We start from the raw sequence: 19,812 nt of genomic DNA, 5'->3' as shown, positions 1-19,812 counted from the left end.
CGCGACCGGCACCGCGCTGCCACACCGCTGGCCTGGAGATGGACTTGCAGGTCGGCTGGCATAGAAATAGATAATTCACTGGGACACAGGTCAAACCCAACCCAAACAAAGCCAGCCTCAAAGGTACCGCGGTTATTTTGCATTTAGCTTTCAGCGTTAGCACAATCTAATTGTAACCCCATTTCTAAGACAACCAGTCGCTAAGCAAACACTAGAGATGAATGTAATGAAGATATCAAGCACGGTGACCTCAGGCAAATAAATTAACCTCCCCCAATATGCAACGGGAAATCAAACGATTACTGACACGTTTTGGCCATCAACCTTTCTTGGAAAAACAGCACATCCATAAATGAAGGGAAATTAATTTCAACTTAGTGATCCACCCCTTTATTTTACCTTATTTAAAGGCAAACTAAGTACAGATACTGTACATTAAAATGTATCCACACAGAAAGAACAACTGTTCTTTATTCTATCTTAAGGGCTCAGACTCCTATGTAATTCTATGGGGAGCCCTTTCCAAGCAATGACTCCCCTCTCTGAAACTACGTTTAAATATAAAGAGAGCCATCGGCAGGTCCCACATAGCCCACACCAATGAGCAGCACGTCAATCAGTGTCCAGATTCCAAGTCCACCAAAGCTGAAGAGTTTTCCCAGACCTTCCCGCCACTGGCCCAAATAGAAACGATCTGCTCCGAATCCACCCAGGGTGATGCTGTGAGAACAAAAACAATCCATTACTCTTATGTTACTTTGTAGTTCAATCGATAGCACCCAGAGAATCCACGGTTTATCTTCTCTAATGGCTGAATGTGTCAAAAACAACCTAAATAGTTCATTTCGGAATCATCACACTACTTTCTACCCCAGTAGTTCTAAGATGTAAGACTCTTCCTCTGTAAAGCATTTCCAGCTATAACACTTGGGAAAGAAGCCTTAAGAAATATAAACCATCTACACATTGATCAACGACATCCATCACATTCAGAAATAGCTGCGTTCGAGATGCAATTCAGCCTTAACTGCTTCAAGCATATTATAAAAAGGGAGCAAACAATGTTAAATCCACAGGATTATTTCAGCATTGCTACCTCATGTGTCAGCACACGGAATAAAGACAGCACGTCCCTTCTACTCAGAGAATCACTCGTGAGGCTTCAGGATCATTGGCACTGACTGAAGAAAGCACATTCAAGGCAGAAGTAGGGTAATCGTTTTCTTTCAAGGTCTACTGAAGACAGCTAATATGAAACCTTCAAGCACCGCATGCCTCCAAGTTCTAAATTCCAAGCCATTATAAAATACCCACTGGTACTTTATAATAATAACACAGGACAAAGACTGCATACACGATACGTTTATAACAATGAACATTTTAGCTAATTGTGTACCTTAGTGCCAGGGCAGTAGACCACTTATAGCCTCCAGTCCAGTTGCAATAGAGCATCTTTGGAAAGACTCTGTTACCTAAATGTTAGGAAAGGATTGAAACTTAATGCAAGTGACAAAAAAATCCCATGATGAGTAAGAAAATGACATACGAAGCCGAACTCACTGTATTCCTCTATGGAGGCACTGTAAGGGCTGGCACTGATGGAAACAAGAATTTTTGAGACATTTTACAGTCCTCTGCAGACCATCAAACTCTGCCTCACGTCAGAAAACACGAATGGTAATTGAACAAATAAACAAGGAAAAACAAACTAGCTGGGGGAAACCAGTGTGATTTTTTTCCATTATCCTCCTGAGACATTTGACATTGAGTCTACTGATGTTGTGCAAGGCAGTTTAAGTCGTGAAAGTTGACAAAAAGAAAACAGATCGATTCACCCTCACATGAAAGGTACACAACGGTCCTGAAAAACGTCTGCAGTCAACCATCGCTTCTATAAATAAAAATTAAAACGCAACTGCAAAAAAGATCCAATCTATTGATCAAGGTGCAGATTGTTACTGTAATCAATAAAATCACTCTGCTGACTCAATGTTAAAATGCTACGGAGATGTAGTTGTTACAAATCCCAGGTACAGCACATTACCCAGACAGTGGATGTGATCCCGCACGGTGCAGCTGGCATTGTATCGCTGCCGTGGGCAAGAGACCGTCATGCAGCTGGTAGAATTGGTGCACACGTAGTCAGTTGTTGGAAGCTGCCAGCAAAACTGGCACGTCATGTTAACTGTAAAGTTTTCCTGCTCCTGGTTGTTCTGATCCTACAGAAGGACAGCATTAGCACTTCATTAGCAATCAAGAAAATGTCAGCCTTCAGTATCAAACTACATCTCATAGATAGAAACATCGGGCAAAGACAGTTGCTGTTTGGTACCTCCACATCCAGTGTAAAAATCAATGTAATAAAACTGACAAAGGTTTTAGTATACAATACAGTTCTAGTACCGCTGCTTCCTCTAATCCAGATGCTGCCAAACTGACTGTTCTTACTCACTGGGTTTCAACCTGACAGACTTCAGCCTCCCTGTTCTCAAACTGGTTCAGTTTTCAGCACACTGATTAAACACAATCAATCAGTGGCCGCATGACAAGACCCAGCGTAAGAACAGCAACCCAAGAGTAGGTCTGACTGCCTGCAGTTCAGTCACAAAACTGATAACCTGCCTATGACAACCTAACAAGCTGCCTAAGGTAAGAAATTCTTAAAAATACACATTTATTTTATGACAAGATGTCACAGTTCACTTGAATTACTTCAAATTAGTTTTAAAAATAATGGGTTACTTACAACACAATGAACATGTGGTTTGACTCTGCAATCAAAAGTGGCCGGCTTCCCATATACGCAGGAATAATTCGTGTTACATATCATGCAGTCTGGCGGCAACCTACTGCAAAGCCCATTGCTTGGACATTTAGTCACATACGCTGGAATTTCTGTACTTTCTGAAAAGTGAAATACGTGGATAAAATTACAAAAAATAAGTCAAATTTAAAAAGCTATATAGTCTCAAGTGTGCACATTCAAATACACGCAAGTGCACTGATACCTTATAAAGGACTTTCCTTATTTTGCAATGAACAGAATCCATGCTAGCCATACAACACAGCAGAGCAACCTGCAAGGATCCTGAGGAGTTCTGTATAGTACAGCACATCCCAGCACAACAACACTCAGCATGGACTCATTCAGGACAAAGTTATCACTTAGCTCAGCCATGTTTTGTTCATATATGTTCAGAAACACCTCCTAATTCACCCCCGGCTGAAACACGTAGCTCTGTGTGCCCTCAGGGCTATACAGCAGCTGTATTTACGTTGGACTGGGAGCAGTAACAACTTCTTGCAGATCACTGAAGTCTCTCAAGAATTTCTGCCACCCATCATAGTTATAAAACACATGCACCACAACGCCAACTTAACTCTAAGGTTTTACATGAATGAGTTTTCTAACTGTATAACACAAATCATTTTCTATGGTTATTTCAGAGTAATTATTGATCTGACACTCTACAGAGTCTTTATCACTGTGAAAAAACACAGAGGCTTCCAAAACAGAATTGAAGAACTTAACAGTTAACCTCAGTACTCAGAGGGGAAGACCCAGAGGGCTAAAACACAGGGAACAGGAGGACATTGTACCTGCTGCCCTGAAGTAGGGAGCATTTGTGCTCGTGGATGTCAGGCTTTTTGCCAATGTAGACTGTGGCTGTGAATGCTTTGTGGCCATCAGAGATCCTGCTGTGAGGGGAAAAAAAAGGAGAAAGTGGTATTTTTAGAATAAAATGCACTAGGAATGGTTCAATTTCAGCACACTGGTTTAATAAATAAATAAATAAATGGAAAGTGTAACAGCAATAAAAATACATAGAATTTCCTGTTTTATAAACAGTAGGAAGTAAACATTAAAAGTCAAGGACGAGCACTAGAATCGATGCACACCTTTCAAACAAGAAACTACGCTTATGTTTCAGCTCAGCCTTATTCTTTCCCTCCTGAGGACGAAGCAGCGGTGCTCACAGCTCAGCTCACAGCTCAGCTCAGCTCCCGCTGCGTCTGCTACGAGCGGAGCCGCCCCCCCCCGCCCTGCAGCCGCTCCCCGTCACGGAGCTGCGGCCCATGGACTCCCACACGCCCGGCGGTGTCAGGGGGCACCGTTCTCCGACCGCCTGCGGCAGCCCGGGCCGTGCGCCTCACATCAGCCCCGCCAGCAGCCGCGGCCCCGCCCGGTCCCAGCGCCCACCACAGCGCCGGCCCTGCCCTGCCCGCCCTCCCCGCCCGCCGCAGCCCGGCCTCGCAGCGCCACGGACACCGCGCTCACCGCGGCCGGACAGGACGTAGAGCTGCGACACGAAGAGCGCGGCCCCGCACAGCCGCCGCAGCGCACGGAGCCCCAACGGCGCCGCCATCTTGTCCGCCGCCGCCTCACCGCCCGCACTGCCCGGAGAGGGGCGGAGCGCGCCCGCATGAGGGCGGTGCTCGGGGCCGGGCCCTGCACGGCGGCTCCGCTCCCCTCTCACCGTCCCCGAACGTGCTTCTACCCGCACAAAGCTGGTAAATACGCCGCAGGTCCGATGGAAACGGCAACGGCTGCAGCACGGCGACACGTGTTAAAGCCCGGCAGTGGAACACACGGGAATTCAACTACTGCCGCTCCGTGCTGGAGCCCGAATACATCGCGGGTCATGGGAGGTAAACGCAGCCCACACAAAGCAAACTTTTACAGGCAGAAATATATTGTTAAAAATAGAAGATTCCCAACACATAACAAAAAAAAATAAAGACTACATCACCCACAGTTTTAGCACTCAGCATCCCAGGGAACCACAGCAATAAATCACACACCCAGTTCTTTGAAAGACAAATTGAGCGGGATTTGTTTTGACTGTTTTCAAAGAACCAAATCAGCAACAAACCCAGGCAGCAATAAAACACTTCCCACACACAGATACGGCGGTTAAATCAACTTAATTCTTGGCGATCACCTTTACAGCAAGCAGTCACTGGAGGCACAGGCACATTCAGTCCCTTGTTACAATGTGATTTCCAGCAGATACCATTTATTTGTCACTTCTGAGCATAAATTAATGAGGGAACAGGCCATCCCCTTACTCCAAGAACACATATTTGACAACTCAGTTAGAAAAAAACAAAACCCAGGAGCCAAGCTCTGGATCCCAGGCCATGTCAATTCAGCAGCTGCTACATGACTGAGGTAGTTGAGCAGCCGCAGCAGCAGCCAGACTTCCCAGCCTTCTGCTCCTTCAGCTAGCACAGCTCTATTTGTTTACCCAGTCAGACTGACATGTGTTACAGAAGTGTAAGATGCCTTAAAAAAGCGCTCTGCAACCAGCACGGAGTGGAGTCTCACAGCACTGTCAGAGGAGTCGCCCACTGTATTTGTTTTCTCATGCTATTCTTGGAGAATCAACACTGCTGCCTTTGCTTGGTTTCACATCCATGCTTCAGATTCTTCCAGATGAACATTACTGCTGTAGAGAAGGGAACCAACGCCATTTTTTCACATGGGCAGGTAATATCTGTAGTTTTTCCTTAGCAGCAACATCAGAATTCTTCTTCTGCATTTGGAAGACGCAAACTCTTAAATTTCTCGAGTTTCTCAATTGCGGAGGACACTGAAATTTCTCCATGAACTTTGTTGTCTCTTGTTCTCACATTGACAGCATGATTTGCTTTCTCCTTTTCACCAACCACTGCAAGATGTATCACAAACAAGATTAAGGTACCTTATTAAGTGAGCCTAGACAAACCATGCCCAACATCAGAACTTAAACCGTATGCAGGAAGACTCTGCAGTTACCTAAGATGAAGTTATATTGAGCCAGTTGTGCATTTCTGATTTTCTTGTTCAGTGTGCAGCCCTGATCTAGATCCACATCTGACATAAATCCTGCTTCAAAAAACTCATTGCAAACCTAAAAAAGACATTTAACATTACAGCATATATTTAACAAGATTCCATCCAATAAATAATTCATATATGTTAATAATTTTGATCTTAAGAACAGCTGTATTAATGAAGTCAACAAAATTATTTGAAGAAAACTGCACACATCCTTAAGAGCTTGACAGGACCTTAATGCTTTAGCAATCCCTTGTTAGAAGAAATACAAGTTAGCATCCACATCAAACATTTGCCGATCCTCTCAGACAGCTACAGTGCTGAATGCCAGAATGCCCCAGCCACAGAAAGAAGAAAAGGGGGTGGTAGGCTGATAAAAAGAACTTTACCTAAATGCAGCGTAGCCAAGGGTATATTGCTGGGAAATGGAAGAAACCAAGTCTACCCCTACTTTAAGCAGATAATTCTATAATGAAACATTTATTAGTATGTAAGGTTTGTAGCTCAGAGCATTTTTCCTGTAGTTATTACTGATGTTTGTTCACGGTAACAAAACCCCAAATATTTAGTTATATTTCCCTTTCTTGGGCTTACACAGTTTTTAGAGGGTGTGGAAGAAATGACTTGACCCCAAAGTGTCTCCCATATTAATAAAGCATTTACTGTTGGCTCAAGGATGAGTATTTAAGGAGCTACTAAAATTGCTTGCTTGCTACATACAGCTCTACTCTCACCTGCCGTGCATACTCCTCACAAGTAGGTCCCACAGGCACAACCATGACCTGCCGTGGAGACAGCCAGAACGGCCTGGTAACCCAACAAGAAAAAAAGATAAATGAGCATCCTACATTTTCATTCATATCCACAGAATTGTAAGCTAAGAATGTTGCATAACATTACATTTACACTTTCCAACTCACATAAAATATCAAACAGACTGAATCTAATGACACACACACAACTTTGGCCTTCAGTTCACTACCTACCAATTTCACAAATGTAAATAGAATTTCAGTTCTTCACATAATTTCTGCTTTCATTTATTACATAACTTGACAGTACTAAGTGGGCAGTCTCTGCATTTAAAGGTGAGAATTCACTCTTCCTCAATCCTTCAATCTATTAAAGAAGAAATATCTTCAGAGATAACTTGAGATGAAATAGAACAACTTACAAATAAAAGGATGATCGCATATTTAGGCTAATTTATGTCCATGTAGGTAACTACTTTACATACACTGAGCATCTTCCTGTACCAAAACTGGATTTCTAAGGTAAAATGGAAGAGGTAAAATGCAGCGCACACACATTCAGTTGCAATTCTTATCTCATAAGATTTCTGACCATGAGCTATTAATATTATTAATAGAATACACAGCTAGAACTGTAAAACTAGATTTCTTTTTATCTCGCCTGATGTTGAGAAAACCTTACAGAAATTATTTTGCATTGGAACATATATGATACATCAGTGATATTAGGGAGGACCTTTATTTTCTAGCCATGTTGTTAAACATTTCTCAGAACTGTATTTGTGCCACATACCATTTTCCTCCATAATTTTCTGCTAGAATAGCTATCATTCTCTCCACAGATCCCAAAACAGCTCTGTGAATAATCACTGGCCTCTTCTTATCATCTCCATCCTTACTGAAAAAGAATAAGATAATTTCAAATCCACACTTCTCCCAGATCTCACACATGCAATGCTACTAATTCTTTTGATTTTACTTATCACAGAAAAACAAACAAACAAACATTAATTTGTACTAAGCAAAAATTGCCATTTGCTATTAAACATCAACTTCAGAATGACTCGTGCTTTTAAAGGAATGCCGAGTACTCAGAATGACTGTGACATGGACACAAGTTCCTAAGTTTTAAAAATCATGTACTACAATTTGACTCCAAAGCTGACAGCTTCATGTCTCCTTATTTTAATATTTTATATCCTTCCTCTCTTTTCCACCACAACTTGAATTTATCTTCTTGCACAGGATTTTACCTGCCCTTATTAATCATTTCTTTAAGTTACACACCTCTGATTATTTAAAATAAAATATGCCAGTTGCTGTTTCTAACCTTATTTTCTGCTGACGAGCTATGATGTCTACTGAAGAATATGCAGCAGAACCAAAAATAACCAACACCTCCTTTGTATTATATAAAAATAAACATTGTAAGGAGAACAACCCAGAAGACATGGTTCTAAAATTAACCCACTCAGCTGATAAAACGTCTCATTTCTTAGCTGGAAGTCTAAGTGACATTTTCCTTTAAAAAAAAAAAACAAAACCTATTTGCATTTGTTTCATGTTCTTCAAGGTCACCTAATTCTATCCGACTAAAAGAACAGCATTTCCCTACTGCAAACACACCATCTCCTTAATATATGTTTGAATACGAATGCTACATCCTCGAAGAAGACACAATGACTAGACTGAAATTAAGAACTGAGCCATGGTAGCCTACCAGTTTTCTCAAGACAAGCAAACAGGTCACCAGATTTCCCCACAAACAATGGCATTAACAATTAAAGTGAGCTACCATTAGACTGAAAAAACACCTTCTTGTTCTGGACTCAGCTCTCCACTCACAGGAGATGTTTCCCTTCATAAACCATTGCAGGCTACTCAGATGCAAGCTGATAATTTGTTAGGTGAGCAACAAAGCATTAAGATATTTCAGTTTATGGAAACTGTAAATAAGTATCCTACTTGTTTTAATTAGAAGAGGAAGATCAGTAGTTTAATCACTCACCCAACATAAGTAAGATTAAATCGAATGGGTAGCTGGAAGTCAAGTTGGATAGTAGCACACTGATGGTATCTGCCAAGAGCATCTTTGATTTTAATATCAATCTGTGAATCACAAAATCATAGAACGGCCTGGGTGAAAAGGACCACAATGATCACCTGGTTTCAACCCCCCTACTATGTGCCCAGAGCCACATCCAGCCTGGCCTTGAATGCTTCCAGGGATGGGGCATTCACAGCTTCCTTGGGCAACTTGTTCCAGTGCATCACCACCCTCTGTGTGAAAAACTTCCTTTTAATATCTAACCTAAACCTCCCATCTCAGTTTAAGACCATTCCCTCTTGTCATATCACTATCCACCCCTGTAAACAGTCATACCCCCTCCTGTTCATATGCTCCCTTCAATTACTGGAAGGCCACAATGAGGTCTCCCCAGAGTCTTCTCTTCTCAAAAGAAAGATTACACAGTAACCTGATACAGGTTGCCTACATTGTTGTCCATCCCAAAGTTGTATTAAAATATTGATTCACCAACCTTAGGACCATAAAATGCCCCATCTCCTGGATTCAGTGTCCACTGTACTCCAAAGTTATCCAAGCTGTTTTGAAGTTGCTAATCATGAAACAGAAAGAGAAATTACAACAACAAAACACAACCTTTACAGGTGTATGAGAGCTTTTCATTGCTGTCCAAGTACAAACATTATTCTCAGAAATACTAAGCAACTCAACATGCTGTATGACTATCATTCATTATACTCTTTAAAATTTTATTATATATTATTATACTCTTTAAAATAAAAGCAGTTCCCTGTAAACATTTTCTGATTAATCTGAGGGGGAAAATAAAAAAAAAAATCAGTTCAAAATAAGGGACTCTGTCAAAATGTAGATGTTCTCATTCTATTTAGAAACCTCATATATTGTACAGTTTTTCAACATGCATTTCTATTTGGGATAATAGTTAGCATCTGATTTACATAATTTCACAAATGTCACTGTTCAATGTGAAACAATTAAACTAAGTATCTACTTCTATAAAACTTTCCAGTATTGAAAACATATGTGTGTATATATATTTTCAATATACATATTGAATGTCAGTTACCTTTTCTGCACGATCCCAAATTTCTAATTCTCCTAGGTAGTTTTCTGGTCTTGTTGAAAGGTGCAGTTGGAAGGTAAAGCCGAAGATGGAATAAACTGACTTCAAGAAATCAAGACAGCCCTTAATTTCTTCTTCAATCTTAAATGTAAACAAAAGAGATTAGTTTGAAAAATAAAACAATATTTTTTATAATTCATTTACATCAAAACCTAATTGGATTTGCTGAATTCTTCATAACCAGGAGTTAAGAGGCCATTACATAACAAACATCGCATATGAAAATTATATCCTAAGACCTAAGAAGAAAAAGAAAGGAAAAAAAAAAAAAAGTGGTGCTATGCCCTGGCTTCTGGAGACAAACTGCACAAGTCAGACTTGACAAGAGTGTGTCTACTAATTCACATTCCTCCACTACAATCTGGGGCCTGAGAGAATTAAGTGCTCATTCAGCATCTGTAGGGTAAGTAAAACATGATCAACAGCCCTTTTCTTTCAGGGTGGTGGGAATGAAGGAGGAAAAAATATCCTGACTTTTGTAATTTACTTGCCTGATATATCTTACTCAAGGGAAAACTCCAATACAAAGATCCTGTCCTGTAATTCATATAGTGTCCCTCAAATATAGTTTTATTCTTTTTATTTAACTCCAAAGAAAAAAAAGAAAGCAAATTACAGCACTGCTATTTGAGAGACTTCTAACAGAATAACTTCAAAAGGCTACCAATGAGCGCTACTATGAAGTATCAGATCATTAAATAGAAAACTCCTACATCTAAGAAAAAAAACACTGAAAGCAGCATAATGCTACAAAAGAACGGAAAAACTTGGAGTGAAAATACTTCTAGGAGTTTTACTTTTCTAATGTGAGTTCGAGTTGGTGAGGATTATCTTTTTTGTTATCTTTTTTTCTTTCTTTTACCTGTTCCATTGTACAGAAGATGTGAGCATCATCTTGTTGGAAGCGCCTTACGCGAGTCAAGCCACTTAAAGTGCCAGAGAGTTCATTTCGGTGAAGAACTCCAAAATCTGCAAGTCTTAGAGGCATTTCCCTCCAGGATCGCGGACGATGGGCAAACATCAAGCTAAAAGGAACATGAAGGAACCTTGCTTTTATCCTTCTTACAGAAGACTTAAGTCAGTACATAAACTAGCAGTTAATACAGATGATGATTTCACTGTTAATATTAATACACACAAACCTAGCTACTTAGTTTAGACCTACAAGTGTTTTACTTGGTCTGCTGCCAGGGAGCTCCAAAGACACCCCAGTTGCTCAGTCATCTACCGCACACACAGATGATAACGCGTACTGACACTACATTTATTGTTCCTCAGCCTCACAGGGATAAAAATAGTGAAGTAAGAAGGCTTTCAGTTGAAAGTACAAACCAATGTCCTGGACAGTTCATCGGTTTAAGTGCAAAAGTTTCCTTCTCAATTTCAAAAGAGAACATGTTTTCACTGTAATGCTGCCAGTGCCCTGAAGTCATCCAGAGTTTACTGTTGAAGATGTTTGGAGATACAACCTCAGTAAAATTACGCCTGTGATATTCCTCCTGCAGAACAAATCAAACAGTTACAACATGACACAACTTTCTACAACCAATATCCTGATTTTCTTACTCTTTTTTTAAACTGCTTTCTTACTATGGCAGTTTACTGTGACAGTAAACCATGCATGTAGGTTTTACATTAACTGTAAAACATGTCAGCTAATAATACTTTTATCTGTCCTATTTTGAAAAAGGCTCAATCTGTACAACCTTGGTGAAAATGGCATATGTTTACATACATAGACCCATCTCTCCCCCTGAGAACAGCTCAGTGCAATGAATAGCATGCCACTTAAGATCAACAAAAGGTATTAAACAAGTCTATACTCACCCGTATGAAATCTGTGAGTGTATTATAAAGAAAGGCTCCTCTGGGGAGAAAAAAGCAGCTTCCAGGACTCAAGTCATGAAAGAAGAAGAGCTCTTGTTCCTACGTAAATTTAAAAGAGAATTCTGTAGCATCATTCCAGGTGTATCTCTATATATCCCTGCAGAAAATGAGTATTTCACACACTGAGACTTGACAAAAATGGAAGAGCCCAGTAGCAAGATAATATCTAAAAGTTAACAATTTCTCAGCAATAGATGTTAATTTATCTCCAGTTCGTACTCTTAGAAGCCTGTAGTAGTACTGGTAGCCCACCTGACTCAGTGGCTACTTAAATGGACATTTCCTCAAAATCTTGAGGCCTTAAGTAATCTTACCATTAGTAACCAATGCAATTACACAAACACCCATCAGATCTGAGGGCTGGCAGCTTAAGTTCATGAGCTGGTTATTCTTCATCAGAATTACCTCAAATACAAACTCAGACATGAGGCTCTGGTACATTTTAAGAGAACCATACCCTCTTACATTTATTAGATACTAGACACATAGATAAAAGGTAAATTTTTTTGACATTAGACAATTTGGTTTTGAAAATGCAAGTAAGTTATCACCAATTACTACATAAATATTCAAGCCTTGGTGGGTTAATTGAAACAAACAAGAACTCCTTTGTCAGTTTTCTGTAAGTTTCTCATTGACTCTCCTTCTTCTGAGACAACCCCCAGCTGTTCATTACTGCTTATGAAGGCAGCCCATATTTGTGTTTTGGTACCTACCAACAAGTAACAAGAGGTTCACACTGGCATCCTGCTGGTTACTGATGCTAATGGTCATTTAACACTTCAGTGTTTCAATGTATGTCTCTCTGCTTTCAACTGTGCTGCCCATTGTGTCTTACAACAACCAGGAGCTACCTCCCAACTTATTCCCAAAGTTAGTTCAGTATTTGTAAGCAACTGATGAGCCAAATTCGCATAAATGAAAATTTGAAATATAAAGTACACTGTACGATAAATTCACAAAACGGGTTCCCATTCAAATAATCCTAAACAGAAGAAAGGGTAAGAAATAAAAAGGAAGAGAATGAAGTCTATTACAATAGCATGAAAGAGAAGCAGACCACAGAAGAGCACACCTTTCCAATTTTCCTATGATCCCGGTTTTTAGCCTCCTCCTGGAATTTTTCCCATTCCTTCAACATTTTTGCATCTGGGAATGAAATTCCATAGATTCTCTGGAGAGATTCCATATCAGCCTTGCCTTCCCAGTAGGTAGATGAATTCTGGTGCACAAAACCCATAACTGAGGATAAGTTCTGTTATACTCTCAGCAAGAACAGACGTTAATGCATTTGAATGTTACGGCTTTTAACTTGGTAACAGAATTACATGCAGTCATCCAGCATTTATTTATATTACAGATACTTGCACTGCCTTTTAGTCAGCAAGTCTAATGCAGAAGCTATAAACAACAGTCACTGGTCAAGTCATTTTTACTTTGATTCTCTATTTTAACTCAAACCATGTGTTACCTCACAGTGTATCTTCTGGAAAAAAAACCAACAGTATTCGTTTTAAGTTCAAAACAATGCAAAAAAATCAACACAGAAGAAGATCTCTCAGTTAAAACCTACTTTTCTGACAAGTCAAACACTTAATCCTGGTAACTAAAAAGGCCCACAGACTTCAGTCAGGAAGTCAGCAGAAGCAAGTATGATTAATGTTCCAATGGGGTCAGTCTGACAACATCATAATTAGCATCTGCAAGTAACTTAAATTGCATTATTCTTATCAGCAATGCTGTTTTCTAAGAGCAACCTTTACAGACCTGCCACTGCCCACTTTACCTCCTACGTCTGAAAGACCCCCCACCTTACAAGCTCAAAACACTATTTTCTGATCCAACTTGCATCTTGATGTTCATTTACCACAGAAGGGAGGGAACACACAAAATGCATGAACAGAATAGCACAGAGATGTGACAGCTAGTACAAAGCCAGACTAGCACACCTGCACTACACAGTGCAATGCTGCTGAAGATACCAGCACATTAGCTTAGCCACATTATCTTCTCTACTGTACATGGGATAGCTAGTTCCACACCACTACCCTGAGTGTGTTTACTTTGCTTTTCGTTATAGTCATACAGTTCAACTGCACTAACACTCTGATTAAAAAAAGAAAAAAGATGCTATCAGTTTCCACTGATGATTGCTGTTATGGTCAACAATGAATGAGCCCTGGAAATGGGTGAAGGAGGAAAGTTAGTGGTTCTACTTGTTTGATGAGAAAGAGGATATTTTTAGAGTAAGCGAAAAAAACAATACAGTGGACCTCGCCACTTCAGGAAAAACAGATAAAGAAATAAATCAAACGACCAGCTTATGGTAGTTAAGTTTTAAAATGTGTCTTATTTAAACTTACCTTAAATATTTTAAGAGCCTTAATTTTTCCAGTGTGTCTCACATGTGGGCCCCTGCAGAGATCTATCAGCGGACCACATCTAAACACCAAAAGAATGGAAGTGTTTATTCCAAAATAGTCCAGCATTTTAAAATACAGTAACTAATGACATACAGGGTACTGCTTTACAACATGCTCAAATAATTAATAAGTATCTATGTATGTAATACTCAGCAAATCCCACGCATCTTTAATCTAACTGCATCTGATATTTGAAAGATATTCACTTGGTCAACACTCATCACATTTGATGCATTACCAAAACCACTGTATCACACACAGCAACTCATACATTTCCATATGTAAATTCATATAAAATTGCTCAGGAAATTTCAAACTATGTACATCAAAAAAATGTTTTTCCCATTTTCTTACTAATTAGTTTTACTCCTTGCAACTGCATGAACAGGATTCTCAACATCTCAACACACACTTAGCTAGAAGTTAGTTTTATCCATTATCCAGTCATTCAACTGTGTTGGTGGTAATTTACTTTAGTCTTTTCATTGAAGAGGCAAAGACTGAAAAGATCTGCCATTTGTCCACCAATGGAGATCTGACCCATCCTAACAGAGAAAGGAAATATCTGGTTTTACATGAATTAATATTTCTAATTGAAAGTCTAATTCCTGATTATACAAGTGTTCAGAAATAAAAACAAAAATATTATCTTCTCAAATAAAACAAAATACACTTAACAGTATATGCGTTTTGTAACACCTTTTAATTTATTTTACCTGTAAACTGTGGTAGTTGGTGTGTTCACCTTCTCATTAAGGATACGGCACTTAAATTTGTTATACTGCATGAGGAAACATGAGAACACAGGAACACCATTACAACAGCTACTAACATTCTGTTCCAAAACAATGTATTATTACATTAATACATGTGAATCAGTAAAAGACTCACAACTAGCAAGTCAGATGGTCACATATACAATGTAAATATTCAACAGCCTTCCAGAAGGGCTATAAAACAAAAGGGGTAAGAGACAAAGTATATTCATTATCCTGATTTAGTGTTAAACATGGGGATTACTATCTGAAAACCGCAAAGGACTTCCAAGAGGCAATTACAACACAGCACAGTGAGACTCTTAATATTCACCATATAGTTAATGTGAATGAATGCGTGCCTTTTAAACACCAATCTCACTGAACTTGAGGTGTTTTTGTGCAACAATAAATTGTTTTTTTATTGCTTGAAAAACACCTGAATACCTGTAAGGGATATGGAGAAGAGAGACAGAATGCTACAGTTCTTTTTTATTATTATTAGATAGCTACAATTCTGATGTTATAGGTAGTATTTTTATAGAAATTACATTTTAAAACATCATCATACCAGAATCACAGGCACTTCCAAGACGTACCTTAAACATGTCTAACAGGATCTCCTTCTTGACTTCCAGCCTTTCAAAAGGCTGCTTCTCTTTTATGATATTTTTACAGCGGTTCTCTAGTGCTGGGAATTCAGTACTAGAAACACCTCTAAACAAACATACAAGGACAAAGGAAACTCAAATCAATTATTCTGATACTCACATTATTTAAGTAATCACATTACAGTGGTCTAATTTGAAAACCACACGACATGTGATTTGTCACCACAAAAAGCAACAAAGCTCTGAAACACAAACAGTATCACTCCAAACAATCCCATTAAATTCACCCAGGTAACAGTCTTCACTTTGTTCACGTGTCTGGAAGACCATTAGCTCCAAGTACATATGGCCAAATCCCACACACATCCCACGTGTGATTCTTTAAGGAAACTTCCTCCTCTGTGTCCCAGGAATTTCAGTAAGTTTTACCAAACCACTCCAGGTTGTTTCCCCCCCCCCCCCCCCAAAAATCATTCAAAAATCCCAAGTCCTGGGCAGCTGCCTGAACACTTGAATTTAAGTATTTATACAAACATACATTCCTTCCATACATCTCCACTAAAAGATGGACAACTTCTCAGATTTAGACATTTAGAGATGCATGACTTTACTTTTAACATACAGAAACATTACGGAGTAAAATACTCTGGTGCTGCACTTTAGTAAGAACTTTAGCACTCATTAATGAATATTTACCTGTCCTCAATGTACATGTCATAGTAAAATCCATTCTCAATTGGTGGTCCATAGCACAAGCAGCCCCCATAGTATCCTTCCATGGCCTCTCCAAGAATATGAGCACTCGAATGCCAGTAAACCTGCAAATCAAGTCAGAAGAGCAAGTTGTGGGATCATTGTTGTTACAGAATTGAAGTTAAAAAAAAAAACAAAAAACAAACACACAAAACATGTTAATGCTGAAGATGAAAAACTGAGAAATAGGTCACTGCTTTTTAAATTTGGTGAGAATTATACTTTTTTTTTTTTTTGCTGACTTTTTTTAACCATGACAAATATTTATTATATGATTTTTAATACAATAATTGCTTCTTTGACAACACACTGGCAATCGTAGCATTAAAGCCTCATCTTATTTTAGTCTGAAATATAATTATACCTCTGCAGAACTCAGTCACTGTAATAGACATATTCTGTTCATTTATTAGCAAGTCAATTTCCAGTCAGTTTGAAGTCTATGCAGCTTTAACTACATGTAAAGCAATACAGACAAGCAGCCTGTTGTTCCCACGTGGTACACTCACAGTAAGATTGTAAACCATGCTACGTGTAAAACCAGAAGGTGGGAGTCAACAACTCCATAGATGAATACCCACCCATCTTCTAAGCCCCTACTAATTCAGGCCACTTAATAGCCCAAAAGGCCTGTGAAATGCCTTGAACAAACTTAGCCCTTTGGAACTGGACAAAATGAAGTCTCAGTCCAATGCATAAACACGGGCTAGAATCCTAATCCCACAAAAAATTCCTGGGCATGTCACTAACTATATCCATAGCTTAAGTGACCAAGATGTGCTTACCTGTTTCTAACAAGTAGTGTCAATACACAGGGATATATATTTCATTTATGACTCAAATTTGATATTACATAATTTCCAGAGAATTCTAAGGCAACCTCACTGTTGCCTTCAGTCTTTACCTATAAAGCAGTTACATAATGTCTAAATATCTTGCCAAATGATGATAAAAATTGTTTTTTCGTTTTTCTAAATATATTTAAAAAGCACAAAGCTACAATCAATACAGTGACACCAGTTCTTTTCATCAAGTAAAAAAAGGGATTTATTTACAGCTTGTGCTTCTTCATTATCAAATGTAAGCAGCTCCAGAGCACAATCTCCCTCCAATGGACGATCCAGGTCCCACAGTTCACCATTCACTTTGGCTATGACTGCATTTGAAGCCAACGCTTGACTAAAAGACACAAAGAAGAGACCAAAATATTTAGGTTCATATTTACAAAAGTAGCTGGGTTTCTATACCTGATGACCCCACTCACATCTTAGAGCACCTAAAGACATTCAGTCCCCCAAAAATACAATTCCTTCAATCTGCAAGTTACCTGATTCCTACAGCCAGTTGATAGGGTGTGGTTTTCCAAGACTCCCCATCAGCTATTTTTCCATCTGACAGAGTAATCTTGATAGGTTTTGTCTCGTTGGCTGCTCTGTAAGCTAGCAAAGCATCATGTTCTTTCTTCAGTGTTTCATAAAGCTTCAGTCTGTCTTCTATGAAACTTGGCTCACACTGTAAATGTGAATATACATAGAAACAAGGAAGTGAAATCATATATGTTTGCCAAAAATTATTTGCAAGAGAAAGGGAAGGAAGAGGGTCACAGTGCTGATACATCCCTAGAGGTTCCAACTGAGACTAGACTTCAATATAATAGAATTTACACTAACATGGAGTAAAGCATTTGTAAATAATAGTCCAGTCCAAATTGCTGACTATCTTACAGTGGCTTTCCAATATTCCAATGCACCCTCATACATCTGGAAATAAATGGCTTTATGTATCTGACCTCAGAGAGCTCATATTCTGCCCCAGTCTGCATTTGGCTGACATCCCAGAGAAGTTTGGATCATTCCAACAAGAGCTCACTTCTGCTGGTCCTTTCAAAGAATCAGATTCAAGTAACTCAAGATAGTCTGGGGAAAGTTTCCTTTAGTTCAGCAGGAAACAAATTATGATCAAACAACAGTCACTGCTGTCAACATTCTCCTTCACAGTGCACATTATTTAGCTATTCATGAAACACCTCTCACTTTAGCATCCACTGTATCCTAACCCTTATTTCCCCAAAGCCCACATACTATCATCATATAGAAAGTACAGCACTGTGAATGTGTAAGAATTCCACATGCAAGTTGAAAGTCTCTGATGATACATTTTGTCAGTACGCACGTTATAGGAAGCCTTCTTACCAAATCTGAGATTTCAGAATCTGAGAGGTACTTCAGAATTCAGCATCTCTCCTAAATGGAATATCAAACAAAACCACCCCTCTTTTAATTACACGGTATTAAATCCACTTACTTCACTCTTGTGTCCACTGATGACCTCCTTTTCTGTCTGGTCCACCGCAACAGCAGGCCTTGCTGTGGAGGCTTCCTGAAAACAACGAGAACATGAAGTACAGCACTCTGCTTTTGAGGTTTTCCCAAGCAGTCACAGAACCAACCGAAGCCAGCCTGGTCCTGTGCTAAAAAGGGAGTGAGCTCACACAAAGGCATTCCTTCGTACACACACAAGTCACCTAAAGCAAGAACTGGGCCACACTATCTGATGCAAGCACTGCAAGGCTGCTGACCAGCTTTCCCAATATCACTTTCTCAACGATATTTCAGTCACCACCGCCGAGCTCCTGAGGCGTTTAAAGGCCCGGTCAGCAATAGAAACAGGCTTCGGTGATACGATACAGTAACTCTGTGCTTACGAACCGCTCGCATGATGTGGAGCAGCACCGCTCCGTACCCACAGGTACGGCCGTGCCCTGGGCCGGGTGTCACACAGAATCACAGAATGACCCGGGTTGGAAGGGACCTCAAGGATCATGTAGTTCCAACCCCCTGCCTGGCAGGGCCACCAAACATACACCTTTATTAGATCAGGTTGCCCAGGGCCCCGTCCAACCTGGTCTTGAACACCTCCAAGGACGGGGCATCCACAACCTCCCTGGGCAGCCTGTTCCAGGACCTAACCACCCTTCTAGTAAAGAACTTTCCCCTAACATCCAACTTAAATCCTCCCTCTTTTAACTTAAAACCATTTCCCCTAGTCCTGCTATTATCAGCCCTTTCGAAGAGTTTACTCCCCTCCTGGGAGTAAGTTCCCTTCAGGTATTGAAAGGCTGCAATGAGGTCACCCCGCAACCTTCTCTTCTCTAGGCTGAACAAGCCCAACTCCCTCAGCCTGTCCTCATAGAGGAGGTGCTCCAGCCCCCTGATCATCTTCGTGGCCTCCTCTGGACCCTTTCCAAAATCTCCATGTCTTTTTTGTGTCCGCTCGCAGGCCGCCCCGCCCAGGAGCCCCTTTCCCCGGCAGCCCCGGCCATCCCGCCGCGCCCCGAGCACCGGTACCTCGTTGCCGGCTCGGGGCTCCGCCCGGGCCAGCTCGGCCTCCAGGCTGCGGCGCAGGTGCAGGAGGCGGTAGCGCAGCTTCTCGTTCTCGGCCCTCAGCCGCTGCAGCTCGGGGCTGCAGCCCTCGGCACAGCGCGGCCCGTCCCGCTCCTTCAGCCGGCCGACCTCCGCCGCCAGCCAGCGCAGCTCCTGCTCCTGCCGCGACACGCGCCGCTCCGCCGCCTCGGCGGTCGCCATGTTCTCCCGTCGGGCCGCCCGTCCGCTGCCTCCGCCCTCTGCGCCGTGTCGCGGCC

At 40.6% G+C, this 19,812-nt stretch overlaps 2 protein-coding genes across 3 annotated transcripts; both read right to left on the bottom strand.

Annotated features, from left to right (window-relative positions):
• Nucleotides 1-310: 310 nt before the first annotated feature.
• Nucleotides 311-4,419, bottom strand: TM2D3 (TM2 domain containing 3). Of its 2 annotated transcripts, none has more exons than XM_015872595.2 (6): nucleotides 4,280-4,419; nucleotides 3,601-3,696; nucleotides 2,747-2,904; nucleotides 2,045-2,219; nucleotides 1,397-1,472; nucleotides 311-720 (listed from the first exon to the last, which is right to left on the bottom strand). In XM_015872595.2, exons 1-6 carry the CDS (start codon nucleotides 4,365-4,367, stop codon nucleotides 555-557), a joined length of 759 nt encoding a protein of 252 aa, XP_015728081.1. In that variant the 5' UTR covers nucleotides 4,368-4,419; the 3' UTR covers nucleotides 311-554. The 2 variants fall into 2 exon arrangements, with proteins under 2 accessions (XP_015728081.1, XP_015728080.1); XM_015872594.2 differs by having other exon boundaries at nucleotides 3,601-3,699; nucleotides 4,280-4,418.
• A 254-nt stretch (nucleotides 4,420-4,673) lies between these two features.
• LOC107318581 (threonine--tRNA ligase 1, cytoplasmic-like) lies at nucleotides 4,674-19,790 on the bottom strand. The gene is made up of 19 exons (XM_015872580.2): nucleotides 19,520-19,790; nucleotides 18,477-18,551; nucleotides 17,500-17,684; nucleotides 17,228-17,351; nucleotides 16,116-16,237; nucleotides 15,408-15,525; nucleotides 14,770-14,834; nucleotides 13,994-14,072; nucleotides 12,706-12,852; nucleotides 11,571-11,669; nucleotides 11,076-11,242; nucleotides 10,606-10,768; nucleotides 9,687-9,824; nucleotides 9,114-9,191; nucleotides 8,582-8,682; nucleotides 7,367-7,471; nucleotides 6,556-6,628; nucleotides 5,780-5,894; nucleotides 4,674-5,672 (listed from the first exon to the last, which is right to left on the bottom strand). The coding sequence occupies exons 1-19, from the start codon at nucleotides 19,754-19,756 to the stop codon at nucleotides 5,524-5,526; spliced, it is 2,340 nt and encodes a 779-aa protein (XP_015728066.1). The 5' UTR covers nucleotides 19,757-19,790; the 3' UTR covers nucleotides 4,674-5,523.
• Nucleotides 19,791-19,812: the final 22 nt, after the last annotated feature.

Source organism: Coturnix japonica, chromosome 10, assembly GCF_001577835.2.
Source record: "Coturnix japonica isolate 7356 chromosome 10, Coturnix japonica 2.1, whole genome shotgun sequence".
NCBI lineage: Eukaryota > Metazoa > Chordata > Aves > Galliformes > Phasianidae > Coturnix > Coturnix japonica.
Note: the sequence above shows the minus strand (reverse complement) of the source record. Positions and strands in the feature narration are given on the sequence as shown.